Source organism: Myotis lucifugus, unplaced genomic scaffold (assembly GCF_000147115.1).
Source record: "Myotis lucifugus unplaced genomic scaffold, Myoluc2.0 scaffold_201, whole genome shotgun sequence".
In the NCBI taxonomy this organism is placed as follows: Eukaryota; Metazoa; Chordata; class Mammalia; order Chiroptera; family Vespertilionidae; genus Myotis; species Myotis lucifugus.
This window is the reverse complement of record NW_005871249.1, coordinates 112778-134077: the sequence shown is the minus strand read 5'-3', so window position 1 is coordinate 134077 and position 21300 is coordinate 112778. Positions and strand designations below refer to the sequence as shown.

The 21300-nt window shown below is 44.6% G+C and overlaps 1 protein-coding gene across 3 annotated transcripts in view; it reads right to left on the bottom strand.

The window, feature by feature from the left end:
* Window positions 1-437: 437 nt before the first annotated feature.
* The window catches only part of MTUS1 (microtubule associated scaffold protein 1), a 105482-nt gene continuing 84619 nt past the window's right edge, over window positions 438-21300 (bottom strand). The window contains exons 5-7 of one of the 3 annotated variants that reach the window (XM_014463181.2): window positions 12991-13205; window positions 4317-4383; window positions 438-1495 (exon numbers count right to left, since the gene is read on the bottom strand). In XM_014463181.2, coding sequence (XP_014318667.2) covers window positions 1416-1495; window positions 4317-4383; window positions 12991-13205 — 362 coding nt within the window. In that variant the 3' untranslated portion in view covers window positions 438-1415. Of the gene's footprint in view, window positions 1496-4316; window positions 4384-12990; window positions 13206-21300 lie in introns of those variants that run through there. The other 2 variants (XR_002831348.1, XR_002831349.1) reach the window with 2 other exon arrangements.

The window sequence follows — 21300 nt, the reverse complement described above, 5'->3', positions numbered from 1 at the left end:
AAAGGTGCCTGATAGAAGATGAAAAGATCAGTGTTTGCAAAATAACATGGACAGACCACAGAAAACGTCATGCTGTGTGGAAGAAGCCAGACACAAAAAGAACATACTCTATGTTTCCACTTATATGAAATTCTACAATAGACAAAGTTAACCTCTGGTGATAAAAATCAGGTCTGTGTTTGTGCTTTTGGAAGAGGGGGGCTACTGAAAGCAGCCCTGGGGGTGGGGGGAGTTCTGGGATGGGAGAAATATTCTGTGCCTTGATAAAGGGGGAGGCTATATGAGGGTATGTGTTTGTCAAAACTGATGGAACAATAAGCATTCCATTGTGTGTAAAGTATACCTAATACAAGGTCAGAGTACAAACTTGTATCTATTCATATAAATAAAGAAGAATATACGAAAATAAAAGTATGTCATGATAGTGGAGCTATGGCGATTTTCCTCTCACTTCAAGATTTTAATTTTCATACATTGTTTTTAAATAAAAAGGAACTCTAAAGCCTCAAACGCCCATAAATATTGATTAGGCACCCATAAAAACGGAAAGCAGATGATATATTTTTCCAGAGGGAAAAGGAAAGAGTCTCTGCAATTAAGGAGTTACCATCTGAAGACGACGGGAAGACACGAGATATAGTAAATGCATGCATGGAAGGATCGAGGGCTCACTGGAGCGAAGGAAGCCTCATGGTTGTGTTCTAAGGTGGTCAAGAGGGGGTTTTGGAAGGAGCAAAGGGAAAGCTATTCCTGGATGAGGATTCGGCACAGACAGCAGACGCGTGCAGGCTGCAGGGTTGGGCAAGCTGGGTTAGCCGGGCAGCCCAGGCCACTTGTCAGGGTGGCGAGTGAGAGGACAACGGGAACGTCAGTCAACAGAGGGGATGAGCTAGGCTCCGAAGGGCAGTAGCACAGACTCCATTTGGGCTGCAGCGCTCCTGAGGTTATGAGCTGTTCTCCGTTCTTTGCAGTGCTTAGTGTATGGCAGTGGTCGGCAAACTGCGGCTCGCGAGCTACACGCGGCTCTTTGGCCCCTTGAGTGTGGCTCTTCCACAAAATACCACGTGCGGGCGTGCACGTACAGTGCGATTGAAACTTCGTGGCCCATGCGCAGAAGTCAGTTTTCGGCCTGGGCGAGTCTATTTTGAAGAAGTGGTGTTAGAAGTGGGGGGTGTCGGTCGGTCAGGCGACGGGAGACGCAGCGCAGGCGGGCTGCGGGATATGCAGCGCGGGGGAGGCGCACGTGATTCACGCACGAGTTGAGTGAGCCAGTCAGTCAGCAGTCTCATGTGCAGTGGTTAGTGCTAGTTGCGTCCGCAAATCGCGCACGGGTGACAAAGGTACCTACTCGAAGCATAAAGTTACCTGTATTTTTCCAACCAGCTGCAAACCCTACAGGTATTTTTGTCATCAATTTAAGAATTGTAATTCTTTTGTGTTGGTGGCTTTATTATTATAAAATGAAACATCTTTTTAGGTGCCCTATTTGAGACAGCTACAAAGAAGAAGCAAAGAAAAATGGAAGACAAAAACCGTGAATTTAAAGTTGAATTTAAAGTTGAATGTACCTACCTATATAGTTTAAGTTTAAAAAATTTGGCTCTCAAAAGAAATTTCAATCATTGTACTGTTGATATTTGGCTCTGCTGACTAATGAGTTTGCCGATCACTGGTGTATGGGAACCTTACCTCAGTTTTCACAGAGAAGGTAAACAAAAATTACCCAATGGGAGAGACACACCAACGGCCCCTCCTTTATTTTGGAGGGAAAAGGTGGATGCTTAGATGATGGTGACAGGAGCGGCTCTCTCTCTTGTTGAGTTCCCATGATGGACCGGGCACTATGCCATTACTGCAAATATGTCACCATTTAACTCAAGCTCCCCAACAAGCCAGCAAAGTACACATTAGCTTCACATCACCCGTGAGGAAACTGCATTCAAAGAAACTAACAAATGAATGGACAAAACCACACCCCAAGCACGTCTACTGTATCAGGCAGGGATCGATCACGCCCTACTTTCCTTTGAGTGTGAAAAGTAAAACAGCCTGTTCTGGGGGGTCCCTATTAATACTTTGCCTAATTAACATTCCTTTCTCCAGTGCAGTCTATGATGTCGCACAACAGCAAATGTGGCTCATTTGCAAACTGCATACATCTTAACACCTACTACATGTCTACTAGCGGTTAGCACTTGGTGCTAAATATTTTACAACGTGGTACCGCGTGTAATCCTCATGACCACCCTTGAGGCAGGCAATTGGGACAGGCCTTTCACAGGGGATGAAACGGGACAGGAGACATGTCCTGTGACTTGCCCCAGGCCTCCCGGCTACCAAAGAGTTGAACCTGGACCGTCTCACCACTCTGCACAACTGCCTCCAATTTTAAAACCGAGCTTTCAACGTCACCGTGGGAACCTGTTTCTTTCTCAGTTCATGCTACAAACACTCAAACCGGCAGCTTTGAGAGCATCCTTCCTGCCTGCTTCATCAGAAGAACTAGCTGAAGGCTTCTATTCTGCCCCCTCGCAGAATCAAAACCTCTTCCCCAAATGCTTCACATTGTTACCTGAGCGGTTCAACCTGATTCGATAGCCCCAGTGACATTCTACGAGTCTGGCCTCGGGTGACCGAATGATACGGACAGACGGGCCAACTGCTGCATCCCGACACTGATAGCAGCAGGAGAGAACACCAGAGCGCGCTCTCTTATCACAGGCGGAAAGCTGAGAGCGGGTGCCGACGGTGAGGGCCACTTCCTGTCGGGCTGAGTACCTGGGTCCCCATTCAAATCATTCACTGTGCTCTCCACTAGAGAGGGTGCCCCATTCAAGCCGAGTGAATGAGAGCAGTGTCCATCTCCCGTCTTGTCTTGGGAGACGCTGAAACATGAGCCAGCAGGAAGGCTCATCTCCCCCGCACTGGGTTACAGTGAGTGAAACACACAAAAAGGGCCTCTGGCCGGATCTGCCTCCACAGCCGTTACATTACCCAAGGCCCAGCGAAGAGCACCTGAGGCTGGGCATGTGGGTGATCAGAAGCGCAGAAGCCTCGTTAGGTCCCAGGGCAGAGAGCCCGAAGTCTCACGGAGCTGGGTCTCAGCTGTGCTTTTTGGGATCTGTTCCCTGAGAACTCTCGACTTTGGGGTCCTGAAGTGGCATCTGTCTAGACGTGACTTTCCCATACAGAGCCCTTCATTTCCACAGCCCGGAATGAGGGCGGGAGCGAGGACGCCCGGCCAGCTATCAGAATCAGGGGCTTGGCGCTGCCGCGCAGGGAGAAGCGAAGAGGGAAGAGGCGCACAGAGAGGCCTTGAGCCCACGCTAAGGCCATTTGGGCTTCGCCTGGGGAGAAAGGAGTGTCCGAGTCCAGCACATGAGGCTGACGGTGTTTCAACTCTGGTCTCACCCCAAGCAAAACGAGCAGTTTCTCCTAGAACTGGGTGAACACAGTTTTGTCTCTGGCTGCTGCCTTTGCATTATTTGTACACACACCTACACACGCTTTGTGTGGCGACGTCAGCATATGCAGAAAACTGCAAAGGGCAAGGAATTCGCCTTTCAGTGAACGTCCCCAGGCCTGGCTGAAGCTACAGCAAAAGCGGATTCTCTGGGGCTGAGGTGCCCACAGCACTCAGGGGACCCCGAGGCAGCAGCTCACTCCCACCCGGTGGCTGGGGAAGGGGAGGCAGTACTGTCTGCTGCATGCACCCCAACCCCGAGGACTCTCCCAGGAGGGCCCAGAACTGACACAGAGGCCGGCCTGGAACAGCGGACCTGGGTGGCGAGCGCGCCAGACCTCAGAGGCACATGGCTGCCCTGGAACCGGGTCCCGAATCACCATCAGCCCCATCAAATAGGAAGATCAGCACAGAAACGAGCCTTCTCCAGACACTGTATACTCACCCCCCACACCCATTCCCCAGGAAGCATGGCGCAATCCCTGTTATGAGAGGGGACTGTCTCACCACCCTTCAGTGGGAAAAGTGGATCAGAAAATAATATGACGGAATGATTGCACAGGAACCCTCACGATTACAAAAAGGCGCCTGTCCCTGTCTTTGGGGAGAGGAATGCTCTGGTCATCAGAAGCTCTGCTAGGCTTCGTCAGAGCAGTGCCAGGAATTCTGTGAACTGCAGGTCAGGCTGCCAAGATTCAAAAGAAATGTCGATGGTAAGTGTCTGCACTGGCGATGCCAGAGGGGGCGGCTACCAGCTGCCAGCCGGCACCTCCAGCCACAACGCAGGCGGGCAGACCACACTGGCCGGTCTGCCCCTGGCCCCGTAACCCTCCCCAAGAAGAAAAGCTCTTACCCAGCTCTCCCCGGAGGCTCAGGAGCTCTTGCGAGAGGGCTTTGTGCTGTTGCAGGGCTTCCTCCCGCTGCGGAAGACAAACATCAGGTTACTCCGGCTGTCAGGGGGGTCCCTTTCAGCGAGGCGCACATTTGTTATCACCCGAAAGACAAGACTCGGCACCGAGAGGCCAAGATGGGAATCATTTAGGCTAACAGTGTGTGTTGTTCAAAAACACAGCTGTCCCTCCGTGAAGGAAATCCAAGTTCCCCTCAAAAATATCTGTATTTTCTCAGGGCCTCGTGACACTTCCACGGAAGGCACTGAGAAATGTTTACTCTGAGCCGCGCTCCGGGCAAAGCCCTGCCGCGGATGCGGATGCGCGCTGTGCTGAAGACGTGATGCAGTCTCCTCCTCCAAGGGCAAGCCAGGCCTAATCAGTCCTAGATAAATATTTAATGTTCCCGGCATCTGCGCCTGTGCGCACTTTGTCCTATATTTGCAAATACTAATAAAAAAAAAAGTTGTCACAGTCCTTTACTTCTAAAAGGAAGACACGAAGTTTGTTATAAAGCGGAGGCGGAAAAAATAATCCTTTAATAAAGACAAAAACTAAACTGATTTGACTCAGCTAGACACACCGTTTTCTGAAGATGATAACATTCGGAATCCGCCACAATTCTTGAGTAGATACTAGAGAAGTGAATCGAAGAAAAGCAGGCAGCTGTCTCGGCAGTAACAAAGCAGTTTTCAATCTGGCCAGAAAGAATTTCCCAGCGACCAGCAACTCACAGCCATCACACATGCACACACGCTCACACAGATACAGCAATGAGATACCGTTCCTCACCAGGCAGAGCCCCCAACCCAGGGTGGGAGGGAGGAAAAGGCGGAAGTCACAGCTCCCTGAAAATGCCTCCCTCGGAGCAGCCCAGAGGAGCCCCCACCACATCTTGATCAGAGTGTTGCAGAGATCCCGAGACCGGCCTTTGCAGGCGGGAGTCGCTTGTCATTAAGCATTTCCCCTCATTCCACAGACCTCTGCCTCCGTCCCTGACATTCCTCCAGAAAAGCACTAGAAACAAATACTAATTACCCTTGTCGCCGCACATGGAGAATACAGGCATATTTTGCTGCCGGAGCAGCCCATTTTCCAGCTGCTGTCTCCAATCCCCCCGCCCCCTGCACTGCCCGCAAAGCGCACAGGTGGCCACGCCACCCACCAGCCGGTGTGTCTACATCCGAAGCTCTACCGGGAGGCAGCTCTGCCGGGAGGCGGGCCTTGGGTCCTGGGTTAGCCTTACTTCTGGTCCTGCAGGTTAGCGTCTGCCTCTGCCGCCTCGCCTCGCCTCGCCTCTCCGCACACAGGCTGATGCTGCAGCGAGTGCCTTTGGCACAGGCAGCCGGCGATCACTTAAAGCCACAGCCCTTCATTTATGGAAAACGAGAGCCAGACGTCAGGCTGATCGATGGGCACTTACTTAAATCTCAGCTGGTGCAGGGGAAAGGAGGACTGACCTGCTCTGCGTGGATAATGGAGTGATTCTCTGATTTGTGAGCCCTGTGATGCCCCCCCTGACTGAGGTCACTAGATGGTCACACTTACTCACAGGAAAGGGAAACTTGGTCTCTGACACCTGCATGTGGACGAGCCTATGAACTTGGTGAACAACCACAAAAGCGCGTGTGTGTGTGTGTGTGTGTGTGTGTGTGTGTGTGTGTGTTGTGACTTGGAATATAAAATGCCCTTCTACAACCAATGGTGTTTTCCGCAAGATTTCATTTGAATGCTTAGAACACGGTCCTCTGGTGTTTTAAGAAAAAGTGTGAGATTCTGATTTGAGAGCTGGAGTTACCAACACACCCGCACTGTCATTTGGATATTTAACAGTGACTGAAATTTAAGAAACACGTTCTCACTGAGTCATTTTGGCCCCGATGGTATTCTGAATGCTTGATTTTTAAAACGCAGCACTGAGCTGTTCTGAAATCACAGATCAGTTAGTCCAGGTTTTAAAAATCAATAAGTAGCCCTTGCTGGTTTGGCTCAGTGGATAGAGCGTCAGCCTGTGGACTAAAGGGTCCCGGGTTCAATTCTGGTCAAGGGCACATGCCCACTTTATGGGCTCAATCCCCAGGGGGCATGCAGGAGCAGCCAATCAATGATTCTCTCTCTCATCATTGATGTTTCTGTCTCTCTCTCCCTCTCCCTTCCTCTCTGAAATCAACACAATTATATATTTTTAAAAAATCAACAAGTAATGGGTTTTCTAATGTAGAAATTAAAAATCTGTGGAAAACCAACCTGAATAAAATTAGAAGAAAATTAAAAAATATGTACACTACATACTTCTCTTAATCTCGTACATTCTAATGAAGACTTAATTTTCTTTGCTTAGTAATCTAGTCAGAAGACAGCTTCGCTAGATGCAAGCAATCCTGCAACACTTTCAGTCAACTGGCTTATAATTCACTTCTTGTAAGGGTGCCTTGATTGCCAACAGAAAGAAGAGCTGGCAAGAAGTTCTACCACTTTTCAAACTTCCATAAAAAGTTAAGTTGGTATATAATTTCCAGGAGTCACTTTGTGAAAACTTGTACATCCTATCACAGATCTCTACCAGGTGATGGTTTTGCTGATTAAAGGGCCTTTGAGGACAAGGAGTTTCAGTAGCACCTGCCGTTTCTCCCAACCCTACCGCACCCTACCCTCCTGCCCTCCGTGCCCAGAGCCATGGATACCTCCCAACCTCTGTCAACCCCAGGAACAGGAACAGGAACACTGTGAGGTCATCTTGACTCTTCTTTGTCTACCTGGGTGTGCCCGAGTCAGTTTTTCCTTCCTGGTGTGTCTTGAATTGCTCTTTCCTATTGGAACTACCTCCACCCTCGTCCTGATCCTCGCCAACCCTCCCTGGGCTGTGGGAAGCATCCCTCCACACTGCCTGGCAGAGGGCTGCCACATCATCCCATATTCCTTGCACATCTAAACACCCGAGTCTTCCACTGATTTACATAAAAAAATAAACATCACCCCGATTCCATGAACCTCAATCATGCAACTGCCCTTTAGGCTCCTGACTCCCCTGTCCAAGGCATGCTCGCCATGCATGTCCCACCTCCGCACTCGGGAATGCCTGGTCTGCTTCACCCGGGCCCTTATGCAAACCTTTGGGGAAGGCTACATGTCAATCACAGATACCCTTCCCTCTTCCCCAAATGCCTAGACAGCACATTTATCCTTCCGAGTTGGTTGGAAAATTATTACTCAATACCAACTGACCAAGCACCAGTCCAGATGCTGGGGAAAAATATGAGAGAAATTTAAGACATGGTCCCTGCCTTTGAGAAGGTTGGCACGTAGATAGAACTAAAATGTCCAGGCCCAAATCTCTTATCATGTCTCAAAGCAGATGACCTCATCGGAGGGGAAGCAGTACCGGACAATGGAAAATCCAAGGGCTTTAACTATGATCCTCTGGGAAATGCTGGCCACAGAGCCCCGACCGTAACAGTCCCTACTGTTAGTTTCTGCCCAACTCTTCCTGGTAGCTTGCCCTTTAAGACACTTTACCCTTTACTTCTAGATGACAAAATGTATTTTGACACTCAGATACTGATTGCCTATTTCTTTTCATTCAGCTGCTCCCATATCAGTGTTCCTGTCTTAGATCATAAAGTCATTACAGTCCAGATAACAAGATTATTTCGTTCCCTTTGTAGCATATAACATGCAGAATTCCAAGAGGGAGGTGGGACTCCAGATAGAAAAATGCTTTTATACTCATACATTAAATATATGAAGTGCTCCAAGAAAAAAATGGATTCACCACAATTTAATTAGGACGTCCTGGGCCACAGGCACTTAGCTAGCATCTGGCCAGCATCCCATCAGCGGGCGTGAATTTGCTGGCTGTCGAAGAGCATGCGCAGCTCAGGGGTTTGCAGGAAAGAGCCATGTCAGACGGCTGAGATGTGGGCAACGCCCCACCTCCTTCCCGGTGCCCACACAATCGTGTCCACTATGTGTTTTGTTCAGAGACTATTTTACTTATAGTAGACTGCTGGTGTCACTCAAAATTCACCATTGTTTAGGTGCTACTTTACATTAGATTCCTCCTGCAAAAATAGAATTGGAGGCACACTGGATATCAGTGAGAGGTTTGGGGGTGACCTCGATCCGGGTCAGGCTTACCTAGAAACTCGTCCACAGACCCTTTTGTGAAGAAATTGGGATTGCTACCAACCCTGTCCTCCCCTGGGGCAGTCTTCACAGAATGCTGTACAACTATGCAAGGGCAAAGCGAGAATTCGAACTAAAACCCTACTGTGTCCTTCTGAGGACTAGAAAATGTGGTATTAGTTTCCAGATACATGAGACATTTCTTAGAACTTCCAGTATGTATTGAATTGTGCCTGCCACTAAAGTGGGAAAGTTGCAGTTATTAAATAGACTTGCAAAAAGACAAAATTAATGTTCCAGTATGCCCTATAATCAACAATTTTTACCCATAACCTAAAGCTCCAAAACCAATTAGAAAAAATTAGCAATAACAAGATATACATACATATACAGATCAATCTACATCTACAAGATATATATTTACAGGTTGACACATCAATCAATCAATCAATCAATCACTTCTGTAATGGAGGGTTAAGAGAAAATCGTTTTGAAGAAATTGCTTAACTTTCCCCCTGGTTATATCTTTCCTTCCCAACTGTTTTATGACAGTGCCCTGCACACATTAGGCAATCAGTAAATATTTGCAATCTATATATATAAAAGCCTAAGCTATGACATGCACTGACAACCAGGGGGCAGACGCTCAACGCAGGAGCTGCCTCCTGGTGGTCAGTGCGCTCCCACAGCCAACCTCCCAGGGCCAGCCAACCTCCCGCAGTCCTTCCCCCCTGGCCGGCCCCAATCAGCCCAATCAGGACTGGGTGAGACAGCCCCGATCTGCCCCCATCGCCGGCCAGGCCAAGGGACCCCACCCATGAACAAATTTGTGCACCGGGCCTCTAGTTGATTATAAAAAGCTAGCAAAGAACTTACACATTAAGACTTTATATGTTCAACTCGCATCTTGGATTCCCTCCTCTCTACTCATCCGTTTGTGCATTCAGATATACATTGTATGTCTATTAGACATAAGGCACTACCATAGCTGCTGGGTGGTCTAAGAAAGAGCTAGACACAAATCCTACTCCCAGTGAGCTTCCTGTCTTAAAAAGCAAAAACAAGCCCTAGCTGGTTTGGCTCAGTGCATAGAGTGTCGGCCTGCGGACTGAAGGATCCCAGATTCGATTCTAGCCAAGGGCACATGCCTGGGTTGCAGGCTCGATCCCCAGTAGGGGGCATGCAGGAGGCAGCCAATCAATGATTCTCTCTCATCATTGATGCTTCTGTCTCTCTCTCCCTCTCCCTTCCTCTCTAAAATCAATAAAATATATTTTTTTAAAAAGAAGCAAAAACAAGTGCTAGCTGGTTACCTATAAGGTAGAGAGCTACAGAAATGTAAGTGCACCTGGAACCCAGACAGTAGGTAGATATAGAACTAGAAGGATCAGGAAAGTCTTCATAAAAGAGGGAGTTTTGACTGAATTTTTAGAAATTTGGTGGAGTCACAATTACATAGGCACTAGGACCTACATTAGGTATACGATGAAATTCACATGCAGTAAAAGTATCCCTAAAACGCAGTAAGATTTTGCCCTACTTTGACTGGCAAAGCATCTCTCAGTGTGCCCCGTCCTGTGAGGTGATCCTCCAGTGTGGGAACTGCTTTCTCCAACTGAACACCCAATAATGTGTCTGGCTTGTGTTTAGGAGCCAGGTCATATGGGAAGAAAGTATGTTTGTTTGTTTTTTAAGATTTTTAAATGGATTTTTAGAGAGAGAGGAAGGAAGGTAGAGGGGGAGAGAGGGAGAAACATCAATGTGAGAACAAAACATCAGTTAGCTGCCTCCTGCACCCCCTCCCACTGGGAATTGAGCCTACTACCTGGGCATGTGCCCTGACCAGGAATCGAACCGGCAACCTTTCGGTGCACAGAATGATTCCCAATCCACTGAGCCACACCGGCGGCCATGGCTGGGAAGAAAGTATCTTTAAGTACCAGGATCACACAGAGTGTGGAAGGTTCATGCCCACATGGTGTTTAGGGACTGAGAATACAGCTGAAGGAAGAGCTGACTCCTGGTCCCCTGCTTCCTGAGGGGCATGGAACGCAGAACTGTCTGACCTGTTTAATTTGCATTTTTAACTTCGGCTGTCTGCCTAAGGAACCTGCAAAATGTAATGTAAGTTAAATGCTACTAATGCAGGAAAGGCAGTAGTAGCCCAGTAATGGCATTTGAACAAAGGATGGAAAGGCACATAGGGATATTCATAGGGCATTTTCAGTTCAAAGTGTCCTAGATGTGAGTTCAAGTCTTGATCCTCCTCTTACTAGCCGTCTGATGATCATCAAATTTCTTAACAGCTCTAGCATCAATTTCCTTCCTTCCTTCCTTCCTTCCTTCCTTCCTTCCTTCCTTCCTTCCTTCCTTCCTTCCTTCCTTCCTCCCTCCCTCCCTCCCTCCCTCCCTCCCTCCCTCCCTCCCTCCCTTCCTTTCTTTCTTTTGTTAATCCTCACTGGAGGATATTTTTTCCCCATTGATTTTTTAGAGAGAGTGGAAGGGAGGGAAAAGAAGAGAGAGAGAGAGAGAAAGGGAAACATCGATGTGGGAGAGACACATTGATTGATTGCAGCCTGCACTCGCCCAGACTGGACTGGGAATGGAACCTGCAACCCAGGCATGTGTCCTAACTGGGAATTGAACCAGCACATAGGTCAATGCTCAACCAGTTAGCCACACTGGCCAGACTGTACTTTTAAATTTATACTGAATTAAGTCTAGTAAATGTGTACATTCACCAGTCATGGAGAGTAAACAAACATACATAGCTGGGGCACAACTTGGCCCATGTGGGAACATTCAGCCAGCCTGTGGTAAAACTGGCTCGAGGACATGAGTAGTGGGGTGTGGGGGGGCTGTGGGGGGATAAGGACACATATGTAATACCTTAACACTTGGAGTGCGGGAAACGAGTTAAGTCGGCTCGCGTGAATTGCGCGTACTCCGCGGGAGCCGTCTTTAACTCGGTTCATATAGATTTGCGGTGGAGTGCGGGAAACGTGTAAACTCGGGCCGATTGTAACTGCGTATTACCAAATATTTGTTTGTAATCCACCCTTTTGGTGGATGGAACAAAACCAAAAGACAGAGCCATCTTATATTTTGGCGGGAAATTCACCCGCACTCCAAGTGTACCTTAAAGAGAGGGGGGAAAAAACTGCTGTGGCTCAGTGGTTGAGCATGGACTCATGAACCAGGAGGCCATGGTTTGATTCCTGGTAGGGCATATGCCTGGGTTTCAGGCTCCATCCCTAGTAGGGTGTGTGCACGAGGCAGCCGATAGATGATTCTCTCTTATCATTGATGTTTCTATCTCTTTATCCCCTGCTTCCTTCCTCTGAAATCAATTTTTAAAAATTAAAAAAAAAAACACACAACTGCTGCAGAAAGTCAAGCCACGAGACAACAGAACCAATTACCTCGAGATGGGGTGTGATCATGTGCTAATCATTCACGGAACACTGTTTTCGAGTGGTGACTGCTGGATTTAAGTATGTACACTATAGTTGTAGATATGTAATATTTACTTATGTTGGTGAAATTACTACAGTATTTTTTTCAACATATGGCCTATTTGCTAAAGTTTTTTAAAAATAACAGTGAATTGCCCGACAGTGTTGCTCAGTGGTTGAGCATTGACCTATGAACCACAGTCACGGTATCGGATGTCCAGGTCAGGACACATGCCTGGGTTGTGGGCTCGATCCCAGTGTGGGGGCATGCAGGAGGCAGCCAATGATGATTCTCTCTCACATTGATGTTTCTATCTCTCTCTCCCTTTCCCTTCCTCTCTGAAATCAATAAAAATATATTTAAAAAATAATAATAACAGTGAATTAATAACAATAAAAAAAACCCTGTTAATGAATTATAAGCAAATCTTGGTTAAAAGCATTTTAAAATTAACAGGTTGAGTCTCAGAGGGAAGGCAAGGATGGGTGTGTGGGTAGGGAGTGATTAACCAAAGAACTTATATGCACATATGCATAACCTAGGGACACAGACAATAATGTGGTGAAGTTGGATGCAGGGTGGAGCGGGTCAATGTGGGAAAAAGGAAGGACATCTCTAATACTTCAAAAATAAAGGTACATTTAAAAAAAATTAACCGGTATTAATTTTCACATATGACACGCGGGCTGGAAATTTTGTCTGTTTGATCCAAAGTCTGTTAAATCGAGGTCCACAAAGTCAAGGGTTTACTGTACAGTCTGGGGGTGCACAGGCGTATCACAGGCAAAGATCTTTTCAGGATCGATTGTTGGTCTAGGAGACTATCTAGAGAAGAAACGTTTCACCCCCAATTTCTAAAGAGTGACTCGGGCATCAAGTGATTGGCAAAAGCATAATTGGATGAATTATATCTGGCTTTACCAATCATCAATATAAAGATATTCACAAAACAACCCACGAACACTGCTCCCCTTCTCCCCCCACATCCCCCTGTCATCCTGGTCCCCCACTTCAGGGGAAAAGACTGCGGGGGGGGTGGGGGGCACATATTCTTACCTCAGACAGTAGGTGCTGAATCACAACGGTTAATGCTTCAAACTTGGCGTTCCCGCAGGAAACAAGCTGCTTAAGGTGCAGGATGAACCGACTCTGCTTCTCGGATTTGGTTTTATACTGAGCCAACTCGAGTGTCTTCTCAGAGGAGAGCACATCTGGAGACGTCTGCGTTTGGATGCATAAACTCCTGGGAGTCTTCTGTCTGCCGTTTTCAACTGCAAAAGGAATTCATAAGAGGTAGTGACATAGATGATCGTGATTTCTAGAATAAGCACCATATACATTCACATACAACGCGAGAAGCCACAGAAATGCATGTAAGTTGTGTTTACATAAGGAAAGCATATGAATGAGAACTGGAATGAATCGCATATCTAGATGTTTGGAACTCATGAACACAGACAATGGCTTTCATTGTGACTTTAAAAGCTCTCTATGGGGCAGAGAAGTGATCTACGTGAAGCAACCCAGAAACAGAAAAACTGTGTGCAAAATCATGTTGATTTCGTAGCTTCCAATTTCCTAGGAACACTGGTACCGAAACCTGACTATCACTGTTAGTCTGACTCTATATTCTGGTCACAGACGCTGAAAGAAAAACACAAATTATTGGACTTTAAATGCCTTTCCCTCCCCCTACACATTTTTTACGATCTCCCCACCCTTTCCCTGCTGCTGGCCTGGTCATTACAAAGATTTATACTGCAGACGAGTCACTTCCTAGTCTCTAAAGAATCATCGTGTACATTTAAAATCCACTCACATTTTGTCCCTTATCTTTAAATTCACTGTTAAGAGTACTAGACTCTTGACTATACTATTTCATTTTCTATCAAATACAAGCTTTGCTGATTTTTCCCCTTCCAACTAGTAGTAATAGCTATAAATACCCTGTTTAAAGCGCATGTGAATACTCGCCATGCCGAGTGATTACTCACTTTCTGTGCCACGGTGCCCTGGGAATTACTCTTCTCTATTTTAAATGAAAACCTGTTCAGTTTAGGAGCCATTCCAAACGTCTCAGTCACTTTAAGTATCAAACAGATTGGGAAAGCAGGAGACAAGCTGTTTAGCTTCTTGAGACAAGTAGGCCAAATACTCAAAACAAATCTAAATCTAAAAAAATAAAAAGCTACCAGAAAATGTAAAAAACCCACATGTTTCCTTGTTCTCACAGGCATTTGCTGTAGCGTCCACATTCTGTGGTAACCAAGGCAATTTTATAAACTAATTGTTTTCTCTAATTTTTCAGGGAAAGGAAAACTACAGTGATTTCTTGAAGGAAAATAAACAAAGAAACCTCAGTATTCATGATCCAAGAACCAATGGCCAAAAACAGAAAAAAAAAAAGGCATTCGTTTTCTATGGCTGCTTTCCATAGTTAAACAACTCATATCTGTACTCATGCTTGATCATTCTCAGTTCTAAAATGACTGAACTATCTGTTGTGTTTTCAAATTACTAGAAAAGAGGGGAAAAGTGTTTCTCCAGGATTCTTTATTAGTCATCATTAATCGTTGTCTGTCGATAATTGCCAATTTCCCAGATAGAGAAAGTAACTGAGTTAAGAGTCGTGATATGAAAGTCCTGAAGGAAGAACAACTTTATCAAGTCACTATATTAATGAAAAACGATCTAAATATTTTTAAATTATGTCAAAGTATCTGAGCTTTGTATTCCTTTATTTCATCGTTTCCTAAAATGTTCTTAGAACTTTTCTTTTTCCTATACATATAATAATAATCACATAATGTTTTACTGTTTAGAGGGTCTCACTTTCCTCTCTTTCCATTCTCCCCGTCACCCTTGGTGGGAAGGTGATATTCAGAGATGAGGGCCTTGCCCAGGTGTAGACAGGCAGCTTCTATGGGACAGATTCAAGGTCAGGACCCAGGTCTCCGAAGTCAAGTCTCTACTATTCCCATACATTTTGGAAAGGGAATATGGGGTGGAAATGTAATGTATTTCATCACTAAAACAAATATGTATGCAATAACCTTGATAAGATGTTACTTTAATACATTCAAGCCCATTGTCTGAGAACTCTTCATTTCAATAAACTTACATATAAACATCGATTTCATACAGTGTTTTTTATATTTTACACAAAACAACAACAAAAAACCAGGACAGCAATAAACACTTTTAACTCTTTGACCACCCAGAATTTACTGCAACATAGGTAGATATATGCCCACGCCCATGCTCCTGGTTGGTATCACTGCTGTATGTCCTACCAATACTTATTGAAATATTCATTTACTTATTGATACATTGCTTTTAAATTCATCATTTCTTGAATCCTTAACAATGTTTGATTTTCTTTCTACAATTTTATATGCTAATCATTTTTTATACTTTAACACAATATCAAAGTTTAAAAACTGTAAGGTTATAATTATTTACAAAATCTGAGTGGTAAATCTTTCATATTAACAGTTTTAGAGAAAACATTCTTTAGTATTCTCATCTACTTACTCTTTCAGATGGATTTTAGTATTCAATGGTAAGTTTTAGTAAGTTTTTTCATAAGAAAATATATTTAATTAAATGTAAATTAGCATATTAAACATTGTTTTTCGCACTGAGGTTCAGAATACAGGGACTACCTTTATAGCACCAAATTTTATATTTTCCTGCAAATTACCTCCTATACCAAAGTCAGGCCATAGTTAAGTATTTACGTTTGGCTCCTTGGTGAACTACTTTTTTTCCCCACTGTATTATCAAGATTTTTTTAAATTTTAACTTACAACTGTATTGAAAGTATTTGCTAGAGAAGTGAGGGAGGGAACGAGGCTGCTTCAGTAAAACCCAAGCTGTCCTTACACCAGCCTCTTTTTCCCTCAGGCTTCCTGAGTGGCCTGAGAACTGGAATTTCCAGAGTGGGGGAAGCCCATTCATCAGCATCGGCTCCTGAGTGTCCAGCCCTGAAAACCCGAGACACTGCTCTGTCTCGGGAAGTGATCAAAATCCTCAGATCTGTCCATCAAGCTGCAGCGCTAAATGCTACCTGAGAACCTCATCCAAGCATTTAAAACGATTCTGGTCACGTCTGTCTGCATAATTTCATTTACTCAAGTTGATGTTTGAAGACATAAAAGCTGGGTGAGAATCCTTTGCTGACACACCCTAGCACGAACTATTGGATTCATAGCTGGGAAGCCAGAATTTATCCAGTTATGAATCCTACAAGGGAGAGAAATGACATCTATAGAGTGGTTCTCACTGCAGACTTGTTGGCAAAGAAAAGGTCGAATAAACAACCCGAATGTCCATAAGTAAAGGACTGGTTTAAAAATTACAGTACATTTATATAGTGGAACACCACAGCTGTGACAGAACTAAGAACTCTTGTGGTAAATGAAAAAAAGCATACTAAGGAACAATGTAAATAATATGCCCTATTGTATAAAGATGGGAATATAAGACCACATTTGATTTTCTTCTCTTAAAGGCATAACAAAGCTATTGCATAATACACATAAAAGTACAAACAATGTTTGCTTTTCCAGAGAAGAGAACGGGAACCAGACAGATACAAGGCATTCTGACGCATTTTTCATACTTTTTAACCATGGGGTAAATATTACCTATTCAAAATGAAAAAGTAGTATTATTTTTTTATAAGATGGTTAAAATGAATTCTGAGCACTTAAAATCTTTATTTAACACTTAGCTATGGAGAAAACATAGTCAATCTGTGTTTCTTCCTTGAGGAAGCTAGACAGGATTCTAAATAACATGAGTTTTATTGTGTGTGAATACTCAGAATAGATTTACATTTAAGGAGAAAAGAAAACATATTATCCTTCTAAGAGTACATGTCTTCAAATGGTAACAAAAGAGCCAATAAGTTAACAAGCTGCACTCTACCTAGAGCTGGAAAAGCAAGTTGTGACCTCAATCTTCCGCTCCAAGCACTGAGCTCCCTAAGGACACATGGTAGCAGATGACCCAATTTGAGCATCCTTCTCACCCTCCTCACTCCTGACTCAACTGAAGACCAGAGATGATGCAAAAGTCCCCGGTGATACTCAAAGCCCCAGTGCTCAAACACAGGGTATTTCATACTACTAAACACAACAGTTTCCCTTACATCCCACAGGATTCATTATGTATAGGAAATGAGCATAATGTGAACCAAACTTTGCCCTTACATTCCATTTATTAGCATATTACCTCTTTGATAATAAAAGCTGTATTTAAAGGCATAAAATATTCTATTATACCTATTAACAGGATATGTTCTGATTTCAAAGGATCAATTTAACCCGAAGCTTTTAAATTAAACACTAACTTCTACATAGATTCAGATGTCTCTCAACAAGGTAATTATCTAATTACCACTATCATGTCCAAGCCAACCTTCCCAGGATTCATTCTAATGAAACCGAAACCTCCAACAGGAAAACAAAAGTCCTGCATCAAAGATATTTACTTAAAAAATAGCGGGATAACACTGCTTGCTATCTTGGTTCTTTCTCCTCAGAAACCTCCAATTTAATAAAAGTTAAAAACTAGCCTAATGATCTTATTTATCATCTTCTTAAAGTAGCAAACAATGAGAAACAGAACCATTTTTTTCAGGCTCAAGTCACTCAAGCATATAGATCCCCATCTCAAGACTAAACACCATTTTTGAGAGACATGGACTAACCATCGTCACATACTAGCTGCTGAGGCCACATCCATCCTAAGGCCAAACAAGCCATTTACTGAATCTCCTGGATTTCTAACTATTAAAATCGACTTGGAGACAAGACCTACCAGGAGAGTGCCTTGGCTTCCATGAAACACACAATTAAACACAGAATGTAGTAATAATGTTGCCTGGTGTCTTGTAGACTCATTGATCTACTCATTCACTCACCAAATCTTTATCAGAATCTACCATGATGGTTTTCTATGGTTGGGCAGACCTTCCCTGGGGTCCTGGGGAGCAAGGGAGGCATGTGGAAGAGGATCTCAGCTGAATTGATTTAAGATGCCAAGGGGGTCTCTGCTGAATTGATTTTCCCTAGCATTAATCTCTTCCTGTTGGACTGGCACACATCCACCTATCTGAATGCGAGTGAGTCATTAGGTGGTCTGTGCTTTCTACGAGATACTGCCTTGAAAACGAATGTTTGTGGGTGAATAAGGTGTAGGTAATGAACTAATGGGCGAGCGAGCGTTCTCTAACTTTCTACCCGCACCCTGGAGAGACGACCGCTTCCCTTCTCTCTGCCTTAATTTGAACCGATGTATCTTCAAACCTTAATAGAAACACCTATCTCTACACAAGTCCTTCTGGTCAGTATTTCCTCAGCCTTAGATGGTGGGTGTGTACGCTGGGATATTCCATGAAAGCAAAGCACTGAAGTGCAAATTATTGGGCAATGTGTGTTCTGGTAAGAGGGAGTGCCCAGTTAAGAATCGATGGCCCAAATGACACTCCATCCAGTGAGTGTCTACCTGACGTCTTCCTCAACAAAGTGGCCCTTGCTTTTAAGGACCTTCTTGGCAGCAGAGACAGAAATAGGTCATCGACAATGGCAATATGATTTGATAACGAGAGAGCAGAATGAGTACACAGACCGGGGAGGGCGCAGACGATCTGGGGTTGTCAAGAAGGGGTTCTACAGACAGGACGGACATTTGCACACTTGGAAGACAGAGAAGGCCAGAAAATACACAGGCATAGAGAGGTACAGGAGGCCCTGGAGGCCCTGGGAGCCAGTGCTCCTGGTGTTACAGCAAGATGAAGTGGCTGGCAGCAAACATGGGGGTGAGAGCATGCGTGCCATTCAGGGTTTCATCTGGTAGGAGGCACAGAACAATGCTGAGCCGGAGACTGGAGGTGTGTGGGAGAAACTCTGAGGGGGGGCGGAGTGGTCAGGAGGGAGCCCAGCAGGAGACACTCGGGGTCAGCGGCAGTAAGAACAGGCAGCAAAACATAAATGTGTTCATGAGGCAAAACAGGAGGATTAGTGACCAGCTGGACCAAGGGAATCCGGGGTGAGTCACACGTTTCCAGCTAGGAAATAACACGCAGAGGAGTAGATTATCGCTTGAGAATGTGAGGGCAGGGAGAAGGGAAGGTGTGGGTCAGGGTGAGGAAGGTGTGGGTCATGTGCTAACACTGCTCTTTATTCTCCAAAGAGAGTCTATTCTAAACTCACCTGCTCCATAGCACTTTCCAAATTCAGTCACCTGCCGTCTCATTTTCCTGAGGAGCAATCAGCTCTTAATTTCCCACTGACCTGCATATTGCTCCTAACACACACTATCAACATACTGTCTAGTTGTCTCTATGAACAGTGACCCACAGTAACCTGGACCTTACCAAGATAGTTAAGAAATAATTGTTCACGTCATCAATTATTGGTTTAAGTTTGTATAAAACTTAACAATGTAGGAATAGAATACCCACTATAAATGCTCTACTGATTAAACAATCTTTTTTTAACCCATTTTAAGTATATAAAAGCCACACCTAAAGTTGAGAACATTTTCTCTCAATGTATTATTTTAAACCTGAAAATTAATTCATTTAAGGGATCAAAATATTAATCTCTATGTTCAAACAACAAAGTGACTTGAAAGTATTTAATTGACATAACTACAAAATAGGTAATCATTACCAAAACACGTTCGTGTCGTAAAAGAGAAAAAACAATAAGGTCTATTGCGAAATTCAGCCTATTAAATGATGTACTCCCCTTACGTATAAGCGGCTAATAGTCAGCTTTTGAGAAATCACTGTTTTGCCTTCTCTGTGGAAGAAACTACAATAAGGCTCTAACCCTCTCATACCTGCATGTACTATAGAGAGTGGAGAAGTCAGACACTCAATATCCCAGAGTCCCTTGTGGGTAGAGACAGCCATGTGACAAGACTTAGCCAATGAGATGTAAGCTTTAGTGATTTGGCACCACCCCTTCCCTATTTTTTCCTGCCTGGAGCAGCCATTGTGAGATCATGAGGCAACAATCATGAGGAAAGTGCTAAGCAGCAGCAGAGAAGTCGACCCTGATGTTGCTGAGCTACTGAACGACATCGGAGCTGCTTTTTAGGCGAGACACAGAAGCGCCTTCTTAGCTGTCTTAACAAACTGCAGCTAAAAGCAATTCTACTTGACAGTCTCAAAAATGAACACCAAACAAAAGAACATAACTGGATGCCTTTCATTCTAATTAAGCACATGTATTCACATTCTGCCTCACTCTGACAGAATATCAGGTTAGTCAGAATAGTTCTCTTCGCTCTGGCCGGTGGCTCAGTTGGAGCATCCCGTACACCAAAAGGTTTCGGGTTCAGTTCCTGATCAGGGCATATACCTAGGGTGCAGGTTCCATAGCCTGTCAGAGACATAGGGGAGGCACCTGATTGATGTTTCTCTCTCTCTCTCTCCCTCTCCCTTTCTCTCTCTCTCTAAAATAAATTTTTTTAATTACCCTCAGGTGAGGATAACAAAAAAATAGTCCTCTTCAGTGCAGCTTTAAGTAAATGAAAATATTTTCTGTTAATAGTTCTCATGCCCTTCCTCAATGTATTTGCATATACATCTCTCCTTTTTGCTATAATAATTGCCTTTTTAAAATCCTCACCAAAGGATATGTTCTCATTGACTTTAGAGAAGAAGAAGAAGAAGAAGGGGAGGAGGGGGGAGAATCCTCAATGTGCATTTTATATATATATATATATATATATATATATATATATATATATATATGTATAAAAATTGATTTCAAATAAGGGAGAGGAAGAGAGAGAAACACCAATGATGAGAGAGAATCATTAATTGGCTGTCTCCTGCACACCCTCTACTGGGGATCAATCCCACAACCTGGGCATATGCCCTGACTGGGAATCGAACCGTGACCTCCTGGTTCATAAGTTGACACTAAGCCACGCCGGCTGGGCTATCGGTGTGCTTTTAAGGTCACTAGCTCAGCAAAACCAACTCTATTTTTCAGTGTAAGTAACTTCACTTGAATCAATGAGAGCATTTCCTCAAAATGGCACTTTTCAGAATAATTAATATCGCTCTCTCCAGCTTCACAGAAAGCCTGAATTCTAATCCAACTGGTGGCAAGAACTATTTCTCCTTAGAAGATTCGTTCCCCCTCACTGACTCATTATAAAATTGGAACTGATACCTTCAGGCAGGATTCTGAAACAGACTGAGCCTAGCACTTGGGCAGGAGACCATGGCCAGCAGTCGGGTGGTCAGTGAAGCCACTCCTGGGCCTCAGGCGATGCCAGCCTTTACCGCCCGCTGACACCTTCAGCCATGCCCGGCGCCCTGACGTCACTCAGAACTCC